At 41.4% G+C, this 17,934-nt stretch overlaps 1 protein-coding gene across 1 annotated transcript in view; it reads right to left on the bottom strand.

Annotated features, from left to right (window-relative positions):
* The window catches only part of gnsb (glucosamine (N-acetyl)-6-sulfatase (Sanfilippo disease IIID), b), a 77,892-nt gene that overhangs the window by 47,746 nt on the left and 12,212 nt on the right, over window positions 1-17,934 (bottom strand). The window contains exons 2-6 of the mRNA XM_028797816.2: window positions 12,287-12,346; window positions 11,998-12,201; window positions 10,079-10,144; window positions 471-569; window positions 20-187 (exon numbers count right to left, since the gene is read on the bottom strand). Of these exons, the coding sequence (XP_028653649.1) occupies window positions 20-187; window positions 471-569; window positions 10,079-10,144; window positions 11,998-12,201; window positions 12,287-12,346 (597 nt within the window). The remainder of the gene's footprint in view (window positions 1-19; window positions 188-470; window positions 570-10,078; window positions 10,145-11,997; window positions 12,202-12,286; window positions 12,347-17,934) is intronic.

Raw genomic sequence — 17,934 nt, 5'->3', positions numbered from 1 at the left:
GCCATACACAGGAGTTTACCTTGCCAGATTGGTTGAAACTGCCATCACGGGGAGCCTGGACATTGCTGAAGAAGCCAGCATACTGTGGGGCAGATGTCCAGGGTGAGTGGGGAGACGGAGGAGCCAGCATGATGAAGAACGGCTTTCCAGGCTTCTTCTTGTTAAGGAATTCAATTGACCGGTTTGTCTAAAATGAAAGAATCACTTAATGTATAGACTTCAAAAATTACCATCACTCTACATTTGGCAGGTGTCTTTAGAAAAGGTGACACATTTTACTGTTTTACACACTTTTCTACAATTTAGGCACAGGTGAGTCATGCGACTCACTCAGGGTCACACAGCGGGCTAAAGGATGGCAGCTGAACCAGCAACTATATTGTTTAAAAACCACTGCCTTACCTACTACACCCCACTCAAAATAAAAGCATACACCTATATGGCAGCTGGAATAGCTAAGAATCACGTACAATCAGGTCAGTCAGATAGTCCTTCTCATACTGGTCACCATGCTTCTCCTCCTTGCCATCTGCTGACAGACTGTAGTTATAATACTGAGAGTTGCCAACCTGAGGAGGAACAAAAGAAAACAGAGCTGTAACAGCTGACAGAAGCAAATTAGTTATGCTCCAAGGAACAAGGTCAAAGTCCATTTATAAAAGGCAGCTGCCATCAGCAACACAAAAAAACGGAACCTAAAAGGAGTGGCCCTCCCATGTTCTCTTAGCATATCCTTGTTTTCATTTGATAGGCTATGACACCATTTACAGATTGTTCCCTTCTTACTGTCTGAAAAGCAATCAGAGTTTTCCGTGAAATAAGCTGAAGCTGACAAAAGTAACTGCTTCTACAGAGCGGACACTTTGCTTTTGATTTAGGATTTAACATATCATTTAAAAAAAATAAAATAAATATTATGGCATGGACCAAACCCTGGAAAAACCTGGAAACCAGGTGCAAAAATTTCCTTACAGTAAAGTAGGTTCAAATTTAAGGGAAGAGAAAGGGAGAATGGATGGGAAGCTAGGAAATATTAAATTATTCTTGATGCTGCACTCGGGTCCTAATCGGGATCCTGAGGTGGTTCATCGTGTGGTGGGTGCAGCAACGCACTGTATTTTAGAAACCAAGATGGGCTGTTTGAGGGTGAGGTAATCCAGTAGCAAAATGGATGAAGGGCAAGTGCCCAGTTTGAACACTCCAAGACAGGAAGCAACAACCCTACCTCACACTTTTCCTGAATCAGGGTCACACATTTGATGGAAGGTCCTTCAGAGTTCCTGACCAAAGAAGAAAGGAGGGCTGGAACTTAAGTTTAGAATTTTCAGAGGTAGCAGGGTCAGGTATTAATAAAATTAAAATGGGGAACAGCATCCATTTTAATAATTGCAACAGATGAACAGTCTGAGAGTTGAGGGAGATGCTCAATGGATGGGTTATTTACAAATCAACATTCTGAGGCTGTCCACGGGCAGTAGAACATTCATCGAAAATCAGCTCTTTCTGTGAAAAAGAACTATCTCATGGTCCTCAGTTTCTGCCAATTTTTACTAGAAATATGAGGTGAATGCATAGGCAGCACCCTTCAAAACACATTACCCAAGTCACAGTGAACAAAACTAAGAACATAAGAAATTTGACAAGCGAGAAGGGACCATTCAGCCCATCAGGCTTGTATCCATATTACTAACCGAGAATGCTAAACCGGATGATGGACGCAGGCACATCTGGCAATGGGCCGTAGCTGCAAAAAGACGTACTGCGCAGGCGCAAAAAGAGTCCGCGAGAGTCGGCTGAGGAGCCGAGAAAGGCGGACAAAAGAGGGCGAGAGAGGCGGATGAGGGTCCGCGAGAGGCGCAGGCGCAAAAAGAGTCCGCGAGAGTCGGAGAAAGGCGGACAAAAGAGGGCGACAAAGGCGGATGAGGGGCCGCGAGAGGCGGACAAGACCACAGAAAATAGGAGTGAGCACATACAAAAAGTAGTCACAGAAATGAGGCGCAACAAGCACCAAAAAAAGGAAAAGGCACATAAAAGAGTAGTCAAACGTGGGCAAAGCACGAAACACATTGCACACGAAACTAAACACACCAAAAAAAAAGAACAGACGAGCGCACAACAGCAGGGCATGACCACACACCCCCCCCCCCCCACCCTACAGGCACTGGACGGGACGGGACGGGACACACACCAAGAGGGGGATTCATCAAGCCCATGGAAGACAAAAAAAAAGAACACAAAACCAACCCACAGACCCTACAAGCAAGGGACGGGACACACACAAAGAGGGGGATTCAAACAAGACACAGGAACACAAAAAGAAAGAAGACGCTCGCGCAACAACAATCCCCCCCACACATCCATAAGAAGTGACACCCAAAGCCACATATTCTAAAGTGAACGTCAACACCTTCACAATAGGCAGCATAGGTGTCGGTGTAGGTGTCAGCATAGGTGGATGTCCTTTCAATAAAGCACTATTTAACCGTTCAACTGCAGAAAAGGATACATATTAACAGTGAGTGCGATCCTCCTTATTACTTATCCATATTTCGCATGCTGAGAAAGAAACAAGTCATGAATACACGGTCACGGGTACAAAACGATTCGCGTGTCAAAGTGCTGCATCGAAACAAGCACGATTTCAAACCGAAAGAGCTCGCGTATCAGACATACAAAAAAGGGAGCGAAGAGACAGAATAAATGAACGGAGACGTGTGCAAAGCGCAAATGAACTGACAGAAAAAAAAAAAGCAAGACGCGAAAAGCACAAACCTCAAATGACCGACATACAAAAACGGACAAGGCTCGATACAAACAATGCACGGCGTAGACTGAAACGGACTTTGCACAAAGCGGAGGCGAAGAAAAAAAAAGAAAAAAATAGCGCGTCACAAATAATGGACATGCAACAAAAAGGCAATCAAACGCAAAAAGCAAAACATGCCCGTCGCGGACATCAACGCCACACACCTGTTAAACGCTTACGCCAAATGGCTGAAAACGCCCTCAATAAGGAATTCACTATTGAGGAAAATTCATTGGGATTAATGAATGTCATTTGTAATCATTGTCATTCACTTAACTTCACAGAAGAAACAACTGGCAATACAAATAATGAATTTACACGTTGTTATCAAAAAGGTCAGATTAGATTGCCTCCTTTACATTCATATCCTGAATATCTAAAGAGGCTTCTAACTAACGATGTGCCTGAAAGTAAAAACTTTATGAACTGCATTACATCCTACAATAGTTCATTTGCTTTTGCATCTACCGGAGTACATATCAGGCCACCAAAAGGCAATGGCCCATACTGCTTTCGCATATGTGGACAAATATTGCATCGCATTGGAACAGTGCACCCTGAAACAAATCAACAACGCAAATATGCACAAATCTACATCCTAGATATCAACGCATGAACCTTCCTGAAAACAAACAATGCACGGAGCCTATAATGAGAAACGTCACTCATGTCATAAACAATCACCCATTAGCTAAGTCTATAAAAATGCTACATGAAGTTGAAAAGGAGGCAAATACAAAAGCAAATGCAGAAGTTATAGCGGCAACTACAATTGCTTTGGTCTTGATAAAGGACAAAGAACAAGATCCAAGACGATACAATCTGCCCGTCGTTAATGAAGTGGCAATTGTCTTTCAAAGTAAAGATGGTGAGCCTCCATTTCACAGAGATATTGTTCTACATTTACGTCCTGATAAAAACAACACACCTACATTCCAACGCATAGACATTTGCTTTCCGCTTCTTAATACTTTAACATACCCCATATTATTTCCAACTGGACAGGAAGGATGGAGTGCTACAATTTCAAGAATTAAAAAACAGCAGGCACAGAGACGATCACGTGTATCCATGAAAGAATATTTCTCCTACACACTCTCAGTAAGGGACGACTTTAATCCATTACTCAATGCAGGAAAGCTGACTCAACAATACATCGTTGACGTTTATGTTCGAGCGGAATCAAATGATCTGCAGTGGATAAAAAAAAACCAGCCTTCACTTAAGAGCCGATAAATACAAATCGCTGCTGGACTACATTAATCGGGATGCTGACATCATGGAGCACATTCCAATAAAACATTAATATATGCCAAACACTCTATTTGTTATTTCTATGCGCATCATCCAAAGCTGCACACTATTCTATATCTAATTCATACATCTCACTCTTTGTCATGTCCCAACGCCAGGGGTTGGCGAGTGAAGCGAGCAGGGGGCGGAGCCCCCTAGTCTATAGCTAATAGCTAAGCTGTCCCACCTCATCCAGATACTCCTTAACACTAGAATTACCAAAGCTTACAAGAAAACTCATAAATCCGGCCCACCTTAAATCCACTCGCACGTCTCCATTCAGCATCTTTTGTCTCATAAATATGTTGATAATCCCAAGCAGCAAGCAGCCTGCTATACCATCCCCCCCACTGTCGGAGAAACTGCAAAAACCTCTCTCAACTGAAGCCTTGTTTATCAGTGAGTCAGGTACCTAGGCTAAAAAAATACATCGTTATTCGGAACACATGCATTTCACGTGTGTTCCATGTCTACAAAGATCTGTGTAAGTGTAGCATGACAGAAATGTTGAACACATATCTAAAAGACCAACTTTTTCCATGTTTTAGTACTAACAACAAAATGTAGACATGAAGTGTATAATGTGTGAAGACTGAAGTCCAAATATCAAATAAGCACTTTCACAAAAGATACAAGTATAACAGAACAAATGTGCTTTTTCTCCCTAAGACTATAACCGAAGAAAAAGAAATCAGGTTAGTGTTGCTGGTTATCCTGACTTCTTGGTTGGCATACAGCAGTTAGAGCGGCTGTCCTGGGTTCGAGTCTTAACGTGTCCCGAAATAAACGTTTTGAGTAGTGAGCTGTTCTTATTTTTACTATTATGCAATAAAAGCATACATTTGATTTGAGTCTGTAACAGCCGGTGTAAATGTATGGTACTTGTAAAGGTTAGCGTTTTTTTTTATTCAGTTTTATTATCTCAGTCGCGTTCACGCTCGCCCCGATATGACACTGCTGTTTTCAAATACAGTCGTGCTATAACAGAGGTGAACTCAGATCGGAGAAAGAGAACAGAAGCCCTCCCCGCAAGAAACGTCCACTCACATATAAGAACAACACAGCTGCACCAGGCGTAAAGGCGAAAGATGGCACCGTTTGCATACACGACGAGGTCCGGCATCATCCTGCCAATCATCTGTCCTTCAAAGAAACAGCACGGCTTACAGAGCTCGCCGACGTATCGTGCAAACTCCTGTTTGTGATTATGTTTTGTGATGGTCTTTACATAAGAAGCATTTATATGTTACTTATATAAAAGCCAGATCAAATGTCACTTATCTTGATTTATTTACTTATCTTCCTACAGCAGTAAAAAACATTTACTTTGGGACACGTTAAGACTTGAACTCAGGACATTCAGAATAGAAGTCAGCAGCTCTAACTGCTGTACTACCCAAGAAGTCAGGATAACCAGCAACACTAACCTGATTTTTTTTTCTTCGGTTATAGTCTTAGGGGAAAAAAGGACATTTGTTCTGTTATACTTGTATCTTTTTTGAAAGTACTTATTTGATATTTGGACTTCAGTCTTCACACATTATACACTTCATGTCAAAATCTTGTTAGTACTAAAACATGGAAAAAGTTGGTCTTTTAGGTATGTGTTCAACATTTTCTGTCATCCTTCAATTCCACAGATCTTTGTAGACACGGAACACATGTGAAATGCATGTGATCCAAATAACGATATATATTTTTAGCCTAGGTACCTGACTCACTGATAAACAAGGCTTCAGTTGGGAGAGATTTTTGCAGTATCTCCGGCGGTGGGGGGGATGGTATAGCAGGCTGCTTGGGATTATCAACACATTTACAAGACAAAAGACGCTGAATGAAGACGTGCGAGTGGATTTAAGGTGGTGCCGGATTTATGAGTTGTCTCGTAAGCTTTGGTAATTCTAGTATTAAAGGTTTCTGTTCAACTCCATGTCTCAAAGAGTTTTTTTCCAGATTCTGACAACTGTTTGGTAAAGAAGTGCTTACTGGCTTCAGTCCTAAGTATACATCTCCTTCATTTATAAAAAAGGCAGACAGCAGAAAACAGAAAGACAACACAAGCACAATACAATATAATAAATTTTTGTATAGCCCAAAATCACACAAGGAATTCTGAAATGGGCTTTAACAAGCCCTGTCTTATGACAGCCCCCCCAGCCTTGACTCTCTTAAGATGACAAGAAAAAACCCTTATAAGGGAATAAAAAAGGGAAGAAACATCAGGGTCCTGCGGTGGGTTGGCACCCTGCCCAGGCTTGGTTCCCTGCCTTGTGCCCTGTGTTGGCTGGGATTGGCTCCAGCAGACCCCCGTGACCCTGTGTTCGGATTCAGCGGGTTGGAAAATGGATGGATGGATGGAAACATCAGGAAAGGCAATTCAGAGAGAGACACCTTTCCAGGTAGGTTGGGTGTGCAGCGCGTATCCAAAAAAATAAAAAGGGAGTAAATACAATACACAGAACAGAGCACAGAAATCCTCAATACAATAGTGCAATAGTAATATTACAAGTGCAGAGTAGATGATATCACATAAGAGGATTCTGATTTGTTCAGAGTCCCGGAGACCTCGGCCATCAAGCTGCCTCCCTCCTACTGGCCATTCCATAGCTGAGTCAGTGCTGCACCAGCCAATCTGATGAAAGAAGCCTTCTACCCAATGATTCCAGTGCTCCTTCATCACACGAGGGGAGGCAGCTCCTAACTGGACAAATAGGCACCGGTGGTGGTTTGGTGTGAGAGGCTTCAATCATGAAAAAAACGCTAATATTCAAGCAGAAGGCCCATATTTTTAAAAAGCCAACTCATGTAGCCAGCCTTTTGGGGGGTATTTAGAATTTGACGATACAGTAATCCCTTGCTGTATCGCGGCTTCACTCTATCGCGGATTTTATATGTAAGCATATTTAAATATATATCGCGGATTTTTTGCTGGTTCGCGGATTTCTGCGGACAATGGGTCTTTTAATTTCTTGTACATGCTTCCTCAGTTGGTTTGCCCAGTTGATTTCATACAAGGGACACTATTGGCAGATGGCTGAGAAGCTACCCAACTTACTTTTCTCTCTCCCTCTCTTGCGCTGACTTTCTCTGATCCTGACATATGGGGATTGAGCAGGGGGGCTGTTCACACACCTAGACGATATGGACGCTTGTCTAAAAATGCTGAAAGATTATCTTCACGTTGCTTCCTTCTGTGCAGCTGCTTCGTGAAGTGACATGCTGCACGGTTCTTCGCATACTTAAAAGCACGAAGGGCATGTATTGATTTTCGATTGTTTGTTTTTCTCTGTCTCTCTCTTTCTCTGCTCCTGACGGAGGGGGTGTGAGCTGCCGCCTTCAACAGCTTTGTGCCGTGGTGCTTCGCATACTTAAAAGCAAAACAGCCCTATTGATTTGTTTGCTTTTCTCTATCTCTCTGACATTATCTGCTCCTGACGCGCACTCCTTTGAAGAGGAAGATATGTTTGCATTCTTTTAATTGTGAGATGGAACTGTCATCTCTGTCTTGTCATGGAGCACAGTTTAAACTTTTGAAAAAGAGACAAAATGTTTGTTTGCAGTGTTTGAATAAAGTTCCTGTCTCTCTACAACTTCCTGTGTTTCTGTGCAAATCTGTGACCCAAGCATGACAATATAAAAATAACCATATAAACATATGGTTTCTACTTCGCGGATTTTCTTATTTCGCGGGTGGCTCTGGAACGCAACCCACGCGATGGAGGAGGGATTACTGTAATTAAAAAATTCTAACCTTATGCTCACTTACAGTACATAATGGGAAGCGTTTCATCTAGAAAGGATACTGGGGTAAACGTAACCTAAATACTGGATGGAAAAGATGACAGGCAGAAGTTCGGGTCTAAAATGTATGCTTGGTTCCACAGACTGACCAGCACAGACTCTACTGTAGAATGTCCAGGAGGAGGTGAGGGGCCGGTTGGCTGAGGTCTACAAGACTGACTGTGTCTGACTTCATCTTCTGCCTTTGCCCATTATAACTGACTGTGGACGCCCCCAGTGGTTTATTTTCTCCAGGGCTGCTGCTGATTGGAATTTTTGTTTAATCCTCCTCTGTGGTCAACTGGCCCCTAGGTCAACAATTAATGGACAGATACTGTTAGGTTCCATTTATATTAATCAGTTTGGAGCGACTTACTTTGCATTTAAACAAATCAGTAGTTGTATGCATTGTGTAATTAATAAATTGTAATGTCTGTAATTGTATTTCACTTATAAACTTGTTCCAGCACTCAGAGCCTGCACTCAGTGAAGGAGCCATACAAAAAACAAACTCAACTGAATACAGCAGCAACTCCACAACCTCACTGGGCTCTCACAGAGTTCCCCTCCTGCCTTAGTAGCTCATAATGGCTCCCGGTCCAGTTGGATAATAATTTGAGTGAATATGGTGGTCTGCTTGAATTTTGTGACCCAGAAAGGGTGTTATGTTGAAATAAAAGTATAACAGAATGCAAAGTAAAGCCATCAGATAACTGCATAAACTAGCTTTTGTGGTTCTGTAGCACTCACACCAGATCCCACATGTTTATACTTTTCCCGACAGCCAAAGATGATGCAGTTTAACTGTCTATTTACAGTAGTTCAGATAGTGCCTCTATGCTGTCTTCTTCTTCTTTCGGTTGCTCCTGTTAGGCGTCACCACAGCGGATCATCTTCTTCATATCTTTCTGTCCTCTGCATCTTGTTCTGTTACACCCATCACCTGCATGTCCTCTCTCACCACATCCATAAACCTTCTCTTAGACCTTCTTCTTTTCCTCTTGCCTAGCAGCTCTATTTTTAGCATCTTTTTCCCCAATATACACAGCATCTCTCCTCTCCTCCTTTTATAAAATGTCCAAAAGGTTTATTCAAGCTGCAGTCGAACCACAGACATCAAGCTGCACTCCAAGTCAGATGCTGTTTAACCGTGGGCCTCAAAGTGTAGTCTAACCACAGCTTTGCACCTACTGCAGTTCAGACATATCAGTGTCAGTCAGATGATATATCACATCCTCCACCTACCCAGCCCTTCTGAAACCTGCTCAATCCAGTTCAGGGTTGCAAGATTTAACAATACAGTCAGATGAAAAAGTAAGTACACCCCATGAAATGTTTTTTTTTTTGTTTTTTTTAACATATGTGGACATATCAAGATTTGACAGTATCTTTAGATAAATGTGGTATAAATGTAGATAAAAAAAATGGAAACTTGACTTTGCAATAACATACTCAATAAAAAATGAGCAACTATGCCATTTACATCACCGGAAACAGTAAGTCCGCCTTCTGCTCTATTAGCTGCTATTGCCCCCTCAAATAAGCATTTCCTATAGCTGTCTATGAGTCTCTGACATCAACTGGGATAAAGTTGATCCTACTCCTCCATGCAGAATTCTTCCAGCTGTGTGATATTCAGAATTTGGCACAAGCAACATGAATTCATGGAGCCATCCTGTTTTGTGTCAACAGTACAGACCGGTGGTAAGCAGTGTGATGCTGTGGCACACATAAGGGTCCCAATACCTACTACAAAACTTCTAAACAGCAAGGTGCATCTCAGCTTTGTTGCTGATCAAGTTCATCCATTCATGACTACAGCTTATCCACAGGCACACTTCCAGAATGAAAATGTATGTACAAGGCACAAACTGTCACCAAATGGCTCTAGGAATTTGACAATGAGCCCCCAAATCTTAATGTTTGGCATGAGGCGCCAAGGGATACATGCAGCAAGACAGGGGAAGATACCCAATTTACAGCAACTGTGCAATGCAATTAATTCTGCAAGGTACAAATGCATCAAGCATCTTGTGGAATGCATGCTGAATTCATAGTGTTCCTAAGGTCAAAGGAGGTATAAAATATTACTAAATAAGTCATTCTAATACATTGGCAACTCAGTTTATTATTCTATGTTGCTTTATTACCTCAAATATTTACGCCAACACAAGGAAAAATAAAAAGCTTTTCACATACCAGTGCATTCCATACATTCCATCCTGGGGGCTTATGGGCAACTCCACCAGCATCTTTTTTGCCATACTGTAAAGAAAGCATAAATGATTATTGTACAGCACAACAATGGGTATCCAGACTGACTACAATCAGCCAATTACAAGAGAAACACACTGAGGGTGGCCCTCAGTATTACAAAAATAACTCCTCGTACCTGAGACAGTCAAAGTTGATCAATTGTTCACAGTGCCTAATGGGGTATGCTAGTAACAAGCAACTCAAGTCTGGTACCACACACTTAATCTTGTTTTTGCACAGTGCCGGCTAAATTAAAAAATTAATCTTTTTATTAGTGCTGATTGATTTTTTTTCTTCTCCTAGGACAGAATGGCTAGTACTGATACCTCATATACTCAGTGCCCGGTATTCAAATCCAGTTTCCAGTTATTGTCCACAGGGAGTTTACACCCTTCTATATGTTTAGGTTAAATGGTGACTATAAACTGACCAGTGTGTTGGATCTGCTTGAATCTCCACAAGTCTCAGTGATATTGCAACCTGGATGAAGGAGCACCAGCTCCAGCCCAACCTGGCAAAGACAGACCTCCTTGTTATCCCAGCTCAGATGACTGCTCGACACCCTACCTCTGTTCATGTCATGCTATTTTCAAATCACGGGGGTGCTGCAGTCTAACTCAGCTAGCAAAGGGCACTAGGTAGGAGCAACCACTGGACAGGGCACCAGTCCATCGCAGGGCTGCCTCTGTTCAGCTCAGCTCATTATCACTAACAAACACCAAGTCTGTTCATAGTCTTGGGATGGTGACTGACGACCGACTGTCCCTCACTGACCATGTTGCAACAGTCTCTCGGTCTTGCACATTCACTCAATGCAATGTTTGAACAGGATTTAGTCTGAGAACCAAAGGGATGCATCTCTGTTGTTTACAGATGATGTTGTCCTCTTGTCCTTATCTGACTGTGACCTCCAGTGCACACAGTTTGGAGGCGAGTGTGATCCTTTTGGGAGGACAGTCGGCACCTCCAAATCAGAGAGGTAGTTTGCCTGCATGTAAGGGTTGAGCAACTGCCCAAGTGGTGGAGTTTCTTTAAAACCAAGTGTGCAAACACAACACTCACTCCGCAAAAACAAGAAATCAGATGGCAGGTAGCAGGAGAATTCCAGTACTCTAAACAAAAAAAAACAACACTATGAAGTGCACAGTCATAAACTTGGTCAACTAAGGACCAGATTGGGCAAATTCAGATAACCGTACAAGGACTAAGAGTTGATTAACTGTGCCACAAACAGGAGGAGTTTAATACAGGTCTTCGAGACTCTGAGATTTGACAATTAGCAGCAATACTCACTTCAGTATCTCCAGGTAGGCCGAGTAGTGTGACCTTTGGAAAATGAACACATTCACTTGCTTTCCCTTTTTAACAATGGTGACCACCACTTAAGTTTGACATTTCTGTGTGGTGCCTTCAGGCTATGTGTGTCAGATGCATACAGTAAGATGGTAAACCACAAAACCAGAACAAGGAACGTGACCCCGGTATAGTCAGGCCAAGGCAAGCAGCTAGGGTTGGCTTACTGTTCAGTCTCCTCTGCTGCTTTGTTTCCCTTTCATTACTCATTCGTTGTGTTTTGTTCGAAAAATCCACAAATCTGAATACACCACGGAGTCCAGCTGCATAAGGTTGACGTGTGATTTATTACCACTAGACTAGGCATGGAATCAGATATTTGCAATTAGCCCTACTCAATACTCAGATTTTTAACCATACGTATCACCTTTATTTGCACAACAACTAACTACCTGTAGATGGCGCCTTATATGATGGCCTACAGGTGTAGCAGCTGACCATGTATTCCACTTCTAATCTGTGTCTTTAGAAATGGCCAGCAGCAAGCAAGCAATGACAAGCTGTCTTACCTGATTAAGATATTTGCCCGCATAAAAGGTCTGGTAGTCCTGCTTCTGCAGGTAAACTGGGAAGGCCTGTGGTTCTTCTATTTTCTGCCATAGTATGCTACTGCAATTTCCACTCAGGGAATTATTCCTGACCATGTGATTATGGGGATACTTCCCTGAAAGCAGGCTGCTGCGGCTCGGACAGCACAATGGTACCACCGTAAACTGGACATACAGGGGAAGAAAAAAAAATTTAAAAAACTGAATGTAAGTTCATCACAAGGCCAATAAAACAAAGCTGGCTACTCACCGCATTTAGAAACGTGACCCCTGCATCACCAATGAGGCTGTTGACCTTCTTCATTGGAGTCTGGAAAGAAGAGGATAAAAATTCAGATAACTGATAACATTTACCAAAGGGTGGCCCAACGATTTGTGCTACCTGCTCACAGCTCCAGAGTCCTAGATTTGAATCCTGTCCCAGTCAGTGTTTGTGTAGAGTTTGCAAATTCAAGCACTGTCAAGGTGGCTTCCTCCCATATCAAAGAGACATGAATGCTGGGGTACTTTGTGACTCCAAAACTGGGCGTATGTAGGTCCTGCAATGGACTGGAGTCATTGTCCTTCGCCTTGCTATTTCTTTGTTTACTTTTGACTTTTTTTCCCCCTGAATTAAATGAGGCTTTGATTCCTCAACACATTAACACTCTGTGGTCTTTCACTTTAATATATGGGCCAAGAAAAAGTCTTTGTACCCTTCCTGATTTCCTCTATTTTTGCGGATTTATAACACTTTATTTCTTATCTCCACACAAATATAGCAAAGACAACCTGAGGAAACACAAATGACAATTTGATTTATTGAAGAAAAATGTTCACTAACACGTATATCCTTCATGTGAAGTATTGGCGCCTCAATCGACCAAAGAACCAAATTTAAAAGATAACGGGTTCAGTTAGACTCCACATGCACAAGCTGCTAGTCATATTGATTGTAAACATCATTTTAAACGTAACCTTTCTAGCAGAGTGAAGCTGGCTAAAAGGTTTCAACAAGCAGCACACCATTACTTGATCAAAAGAACTTCTACAAGACCTGAGAAAGAAAAAGTTACTACCATTTATCAGTCAGGAAAGGGTTATAAAGCATCTCTAGAACCCTGGGATTCCAGCAAACCACAGGGAGAGCAGAAGGGTAAATCACAACACTCAACTGTGTAGTCTCCAAATGGAGAAAACTTGGAACAAAAGTAGTAAATCTGCACAGGAGTGTCTGGCCTAGCAAAATAACTATATATACAGTGTATTAAAAAAAAAAAAAAGAAAGAAAGAAAAAACGCATGAAAAACTCATCTGGGAAGTCACAGAAGAATCCAGATGCAGGTATCTCTCAGCTTAGTTCAATCAGCTTTCAATATTCCACCATTAGCAAAACACAGGACAAATATATATATGTATATTATATACCAGTAACGGCACACTGCACAATACATTTGACTTGAGCATTCCTAGTTTTCATCCTCTTTCTCTGTGCATTTAGCATTCGTTTGCTCAGAGGTTGATGCGCTTGCTGCTTCGTGAGCAGCTCTTCTTTTCTCCACCTTAGCGGCTTGCTTCTTCTCTTCTTTCGTCAACATCTTTTCGTGTTAAAAGTGATAAAGTTAGTGTTTGTGTTGCTACTTAGTATATATTCCTTAATTTTCCACTTAAGCTGGCACTTAAGTCTTCAATTTGCCTCAAGAATGATTTAAGATATGAAGAGGTAGGGGAAATGATGGCGAAGATGGTAGGGATGAGAACGACACTGCTGAGAGTTGATTCTACAATAAGATAAAATAAAAATAAGAAAAGGAATAACCCTGGAGGTCAATCATCACCCCGAAAGCAGATAGTAGACGTCACGTAGTATAGGTGTACCAAATTTCTGGTCAATAGTTCAAACGGTTTGCGAACTTCAGGTGATTTAAAATCCTGGACAGACATTGAACAGCCACAGTAATGTATTATATATAAAGACTAGGGGGATCTGCCCCCTGCTCGCTTTGCTTGCCAACCCTCCCCAAATCATGCTGTGCTTTTGTATAAACACGAATATCAACTCTGTCTTTGATATCTCCGTCTTTCGAAACTATTATCACTGACAATTCGTCACATGTTGGTATATTATATATGCAAGCGTGATTTATCGGATTTACATATATAGAAATCCAAGAAAACTTCTTTGTTCGTGTTTTTCAGACAAATTTTGTGTAAAGTGTGATACTTTTGGACGTATGAATTTGTATCCATTATTACATAAACCTGAATTGTGGTTTCTTTGAAATTAAACTTGCAGTAGCTCTGTCATATTTCACCTACATCCATATATTCGATCTCTTTTCGCTGTTCCGTAATTTCACCAAATAATAATTTCCGTTTGTTAGCGCTAATGTGATCTTTACTATCAGTTTTTTGAGACTTTCGAATTTTAGTACTTTCATAATTGCTAACCTGCTCTGCATGTGTATCGTACCAATGTTTTTGAACTTCTTTACGACGTTCTACTTTGTCTTTTCTTCTTCTACGGTTTGTCTTTTATTTCCGGGCCTGCTTGCACCTGTTTTCATCATCTTTTATCATCTCTTGGCACAAAGTCTCGTCTTGTGGGACATGAAATTATCTCTCTGAAAATGTGTCGTCCCAAGATTTTCTTATATAAGAAATAAGAGATTTCTAAGTGACACAATGTTATTGAAAAACGCACTAAAAACTAAAAAATAAATGTTTTTCTTGTATTAAGATTTTGCTGGACATATGTGACTAAATATCAAATTGTGGAGCTCCCATAAAAGAATTAATGTAATTCAATGAAAATGCAAAGATTTGTTAAAGTGAAATTTCTAACCAGCGTAACTATGGAAAGAAAATGACACATCATATAAAAGTTGATTGATGTATATAGGATAATAGTAATAAATGGACAAATGTTCAAATTCTAAGAGTTATTTTTCTGGAAATATTTAAGGAATCTATACATTTTAATTGAATTTAATACATTTTTTATGGGTGTCCTACGATTTTATTTTTAGTCACATACGACTAAAAAAATCTTAGCGTAAGTAAAAAATGTTTTACTTTTTAGTGCATTTTAGAATAAAATTGTATCACTTAAAAATCTTTTTGGTGATTTGACAGAAATGATAGTAGCGAAAGGATGGAATCAAACCTACGATGTTAAAGTGAAACACAACATTCATTCATGTTCATTTCAGGAAATCCTAACCACAGTGAAACCTTACTCGTGTGAAGTTCTGGAAATGTGCGTTTGTCTATTGGAGAATCAAGTCTTTCTTAGAAAAGCCCAACTCTTCGTCCACTGAGCCAATATTTGTAAATCACTGAAAAGAGTATTTCGCCAAATTTGCATATAATGATGAAAAATTGGTTAAAAAAAAAAATTCGCTTGTGTACATGACTCGAACCTTTGACCATTTGTTTGAACGTCTAACACATTAACCACTTGACCAATCCTGCTGTCATACTGAAGTAACTTGACAAAACTTCAATATCAATTAATCAAAATTATTTTTTTAATTAGTCTACCAATTTGATCGAAAGTCCAACATGCTAATCACTTGCCTAACACAGCTAATTTTTCATATATATGTGTGTGTTGGTTAAAAGCACAATATATATGTGCAATTGGTAAAACTATCAAGTCAAGTCACGTTGGGGAGCATGCACTGGTACATTTCGTTGCCGCACCCACTACACGTCGAAACAGCTCGGGATCCCGGTTGGCAACCCCCCAGGCAGACACGCGGTCCAGTCCTACTCTCCGGAAATGACCCTCTATCTGCCGCAGCCAGGTGTTACGTGGGCGACTCCTTGGCCTGGTCCAGCCACTTGGGTCCCCAACAATGAGGATCTTATGAGCCGGATCACCCTCAGGGAAATGCGCCGTAGTGCTGTAATTAATGCTCCCTCAAAATGCAGGTAATGTGCCTCATTTGGGACTCCATGAGCAACTACTCATTCGACACAAAGTCAAACCAACGATACCCAAGGATTTTCTGGAGAGACACAGTACCAAAGGAGTCCAGTCTTCATCTCAGGTCACTGGATAGCACCCATGTCTCACAACCATATAGTAAGACAGGAAGCACCAGGACTCTAAAGACTTGGACCTTCGTCCTTTGCATAGATCTCGGAAGCGCCACACACCCCTTTCCAGCGACCTCATGACACCCCCATGCACTTCCAATTCGGCTACTGACTTCACAGGAAGAGTCACCAGAGACATGAATGTCACTGCTAAGGTAAGTAAACCTCTCGATGCAGTCAACACTCGCTCTGCAAATAGACACACTGCTGATGGCTGTGCCCAAGACATCATTAAAGGCCTGGATCTTGGTTTTTATCAGGACAGTCGCAAGCCCAGACACTCAGACTCCTCACTTAGTCTCTCGAGCGCCCAGATCAGAGCCTCCATTGACTCCACGAAGATCACAGCATCGTCAGCAAAGTCAAGATCAGTGAATCTTTCTTCACTAACAGATGCCCCACAGCTGCTGGACCCCACGACCTTGCCCAAAACCCAGTCCATACAAGCACTGAACAGAGTAGGAGCAAGAACACACCCCTGATGAAACCTAGAATCAATTGGGAAAAACGCAGAGGTCCTGCCTCCACTCTGCACAGCACTCACAGTACCAGTGTACAGGCCAGCCACGATATCCAGCAACCTCGAGGGGATCCCGCGAACCCTCAGGATGTCCCACAGGGCAGCTCGATCAACAAGAGCTGAACGCTTTGCGAAAATCGACAAAGTCTGCAAAGAAACTCTGCAGATATTCGAATTTGCACTCTATGAGAACCCTCAGTGCCAGGATGCAGTCGATGGTAGACCTCTTAGGCATAAAACCAGACTGTTCCAGTCACTGGTAGGTGAGCAAGTGATCACAGATGCTATTGAGGACGATCTTAGCAAGGACCTTACCTGGCACCAAGAGCAGTGTTACCCCCCTGTAGTTGCTGCAATCCAGATGATCACCCTTCCCTTTCCAGAGAGGGACGACAAGTCCCATTTTCCAGTCAGTTGGGATGATGCCAGTCTCCCAAATGGAAGCAAAGATTGCTTGCAATGCCAGGAGGACAGCCTTACCACCAGCCTGGAGAAGTTCACCCCAGATACCACAGATCACTGCAGCCTTTCCCCTCCTCAGCTGGTTCACCACCTGTGCAATCTCAGTGAGACGACTGGGTGCTTCACAGCTAGTTGGAGGATCAGCCTGAAGAACCGCGGACCCAGAGATATCCAACATCCTAGCTGGAGGATCAGCTTTAAACAACTGCTCAAAGTAGCCAGCCAGGTAAAACTATAATATAAAGAAATAAGAAATTTTAATTTAATGTAATTAACGCATAGAAGTTTGAAGGAAATTGGTTAGTTAAAAATGGGTAAAAAATTAATAGCAAAATTTGACCCAGACAAACATAGAGGGCAATTTGAATAAAATGTGTAAACTTCTAACACGCTAAGCACTTGACCAATACTGCTTAATTTTCATATTGAAGTAATTTCACAAAACTTCAATATCAATTGATCAAAATGATTTCTTTTAAATTAATTTGTCTACATTGGTCTTGAAGCTTCAACCATTTGATTGAAATACCTACATGCTAACCACTTGACCAACACCACTAATTCAAATATATGTGTGTTGGCTAAAAGCACTACATATGTGTATTCTTTAAAAGAATAATATAAGGAAATGAAAAGTTTAAATTTGACGTAATGTAATATTGCACTGTCACTGAAGATGAGCATGCATGCAAAGTTTGAAGGAAATCGGTTCGGTAAAAGTGGGTAAAAAACTGATTGTAAAATTTGACCCAGAGAAATAAGGTATAATTAGTTGAATAAAATTGTGTAATAATAATAAAAAAAATATTGTTTAAAAATTGTACCCATGAGAG

This window comes from Erpetoichthys calabaricus, chromosome 1 (genome assembly GCF_900747795.2).
Source record: "Erpetoichthys calabaricus chromosome 1, fErpCal1.3, whole genome shotgun sequence".
In the NCBI taxonomy this organism is placed as follows: domain Eukaryota; kingdom Metazoa; phylum Chordata; class Cladistia; order Polypteriformes; family Polypteridae; genus Erpetoichthys; species Erpetoichthys calabaricus.
Note: the sequence above shows the minus strand (reverse complement) of the source record. Positions and strands in the feature narration are given on the sequence as shown.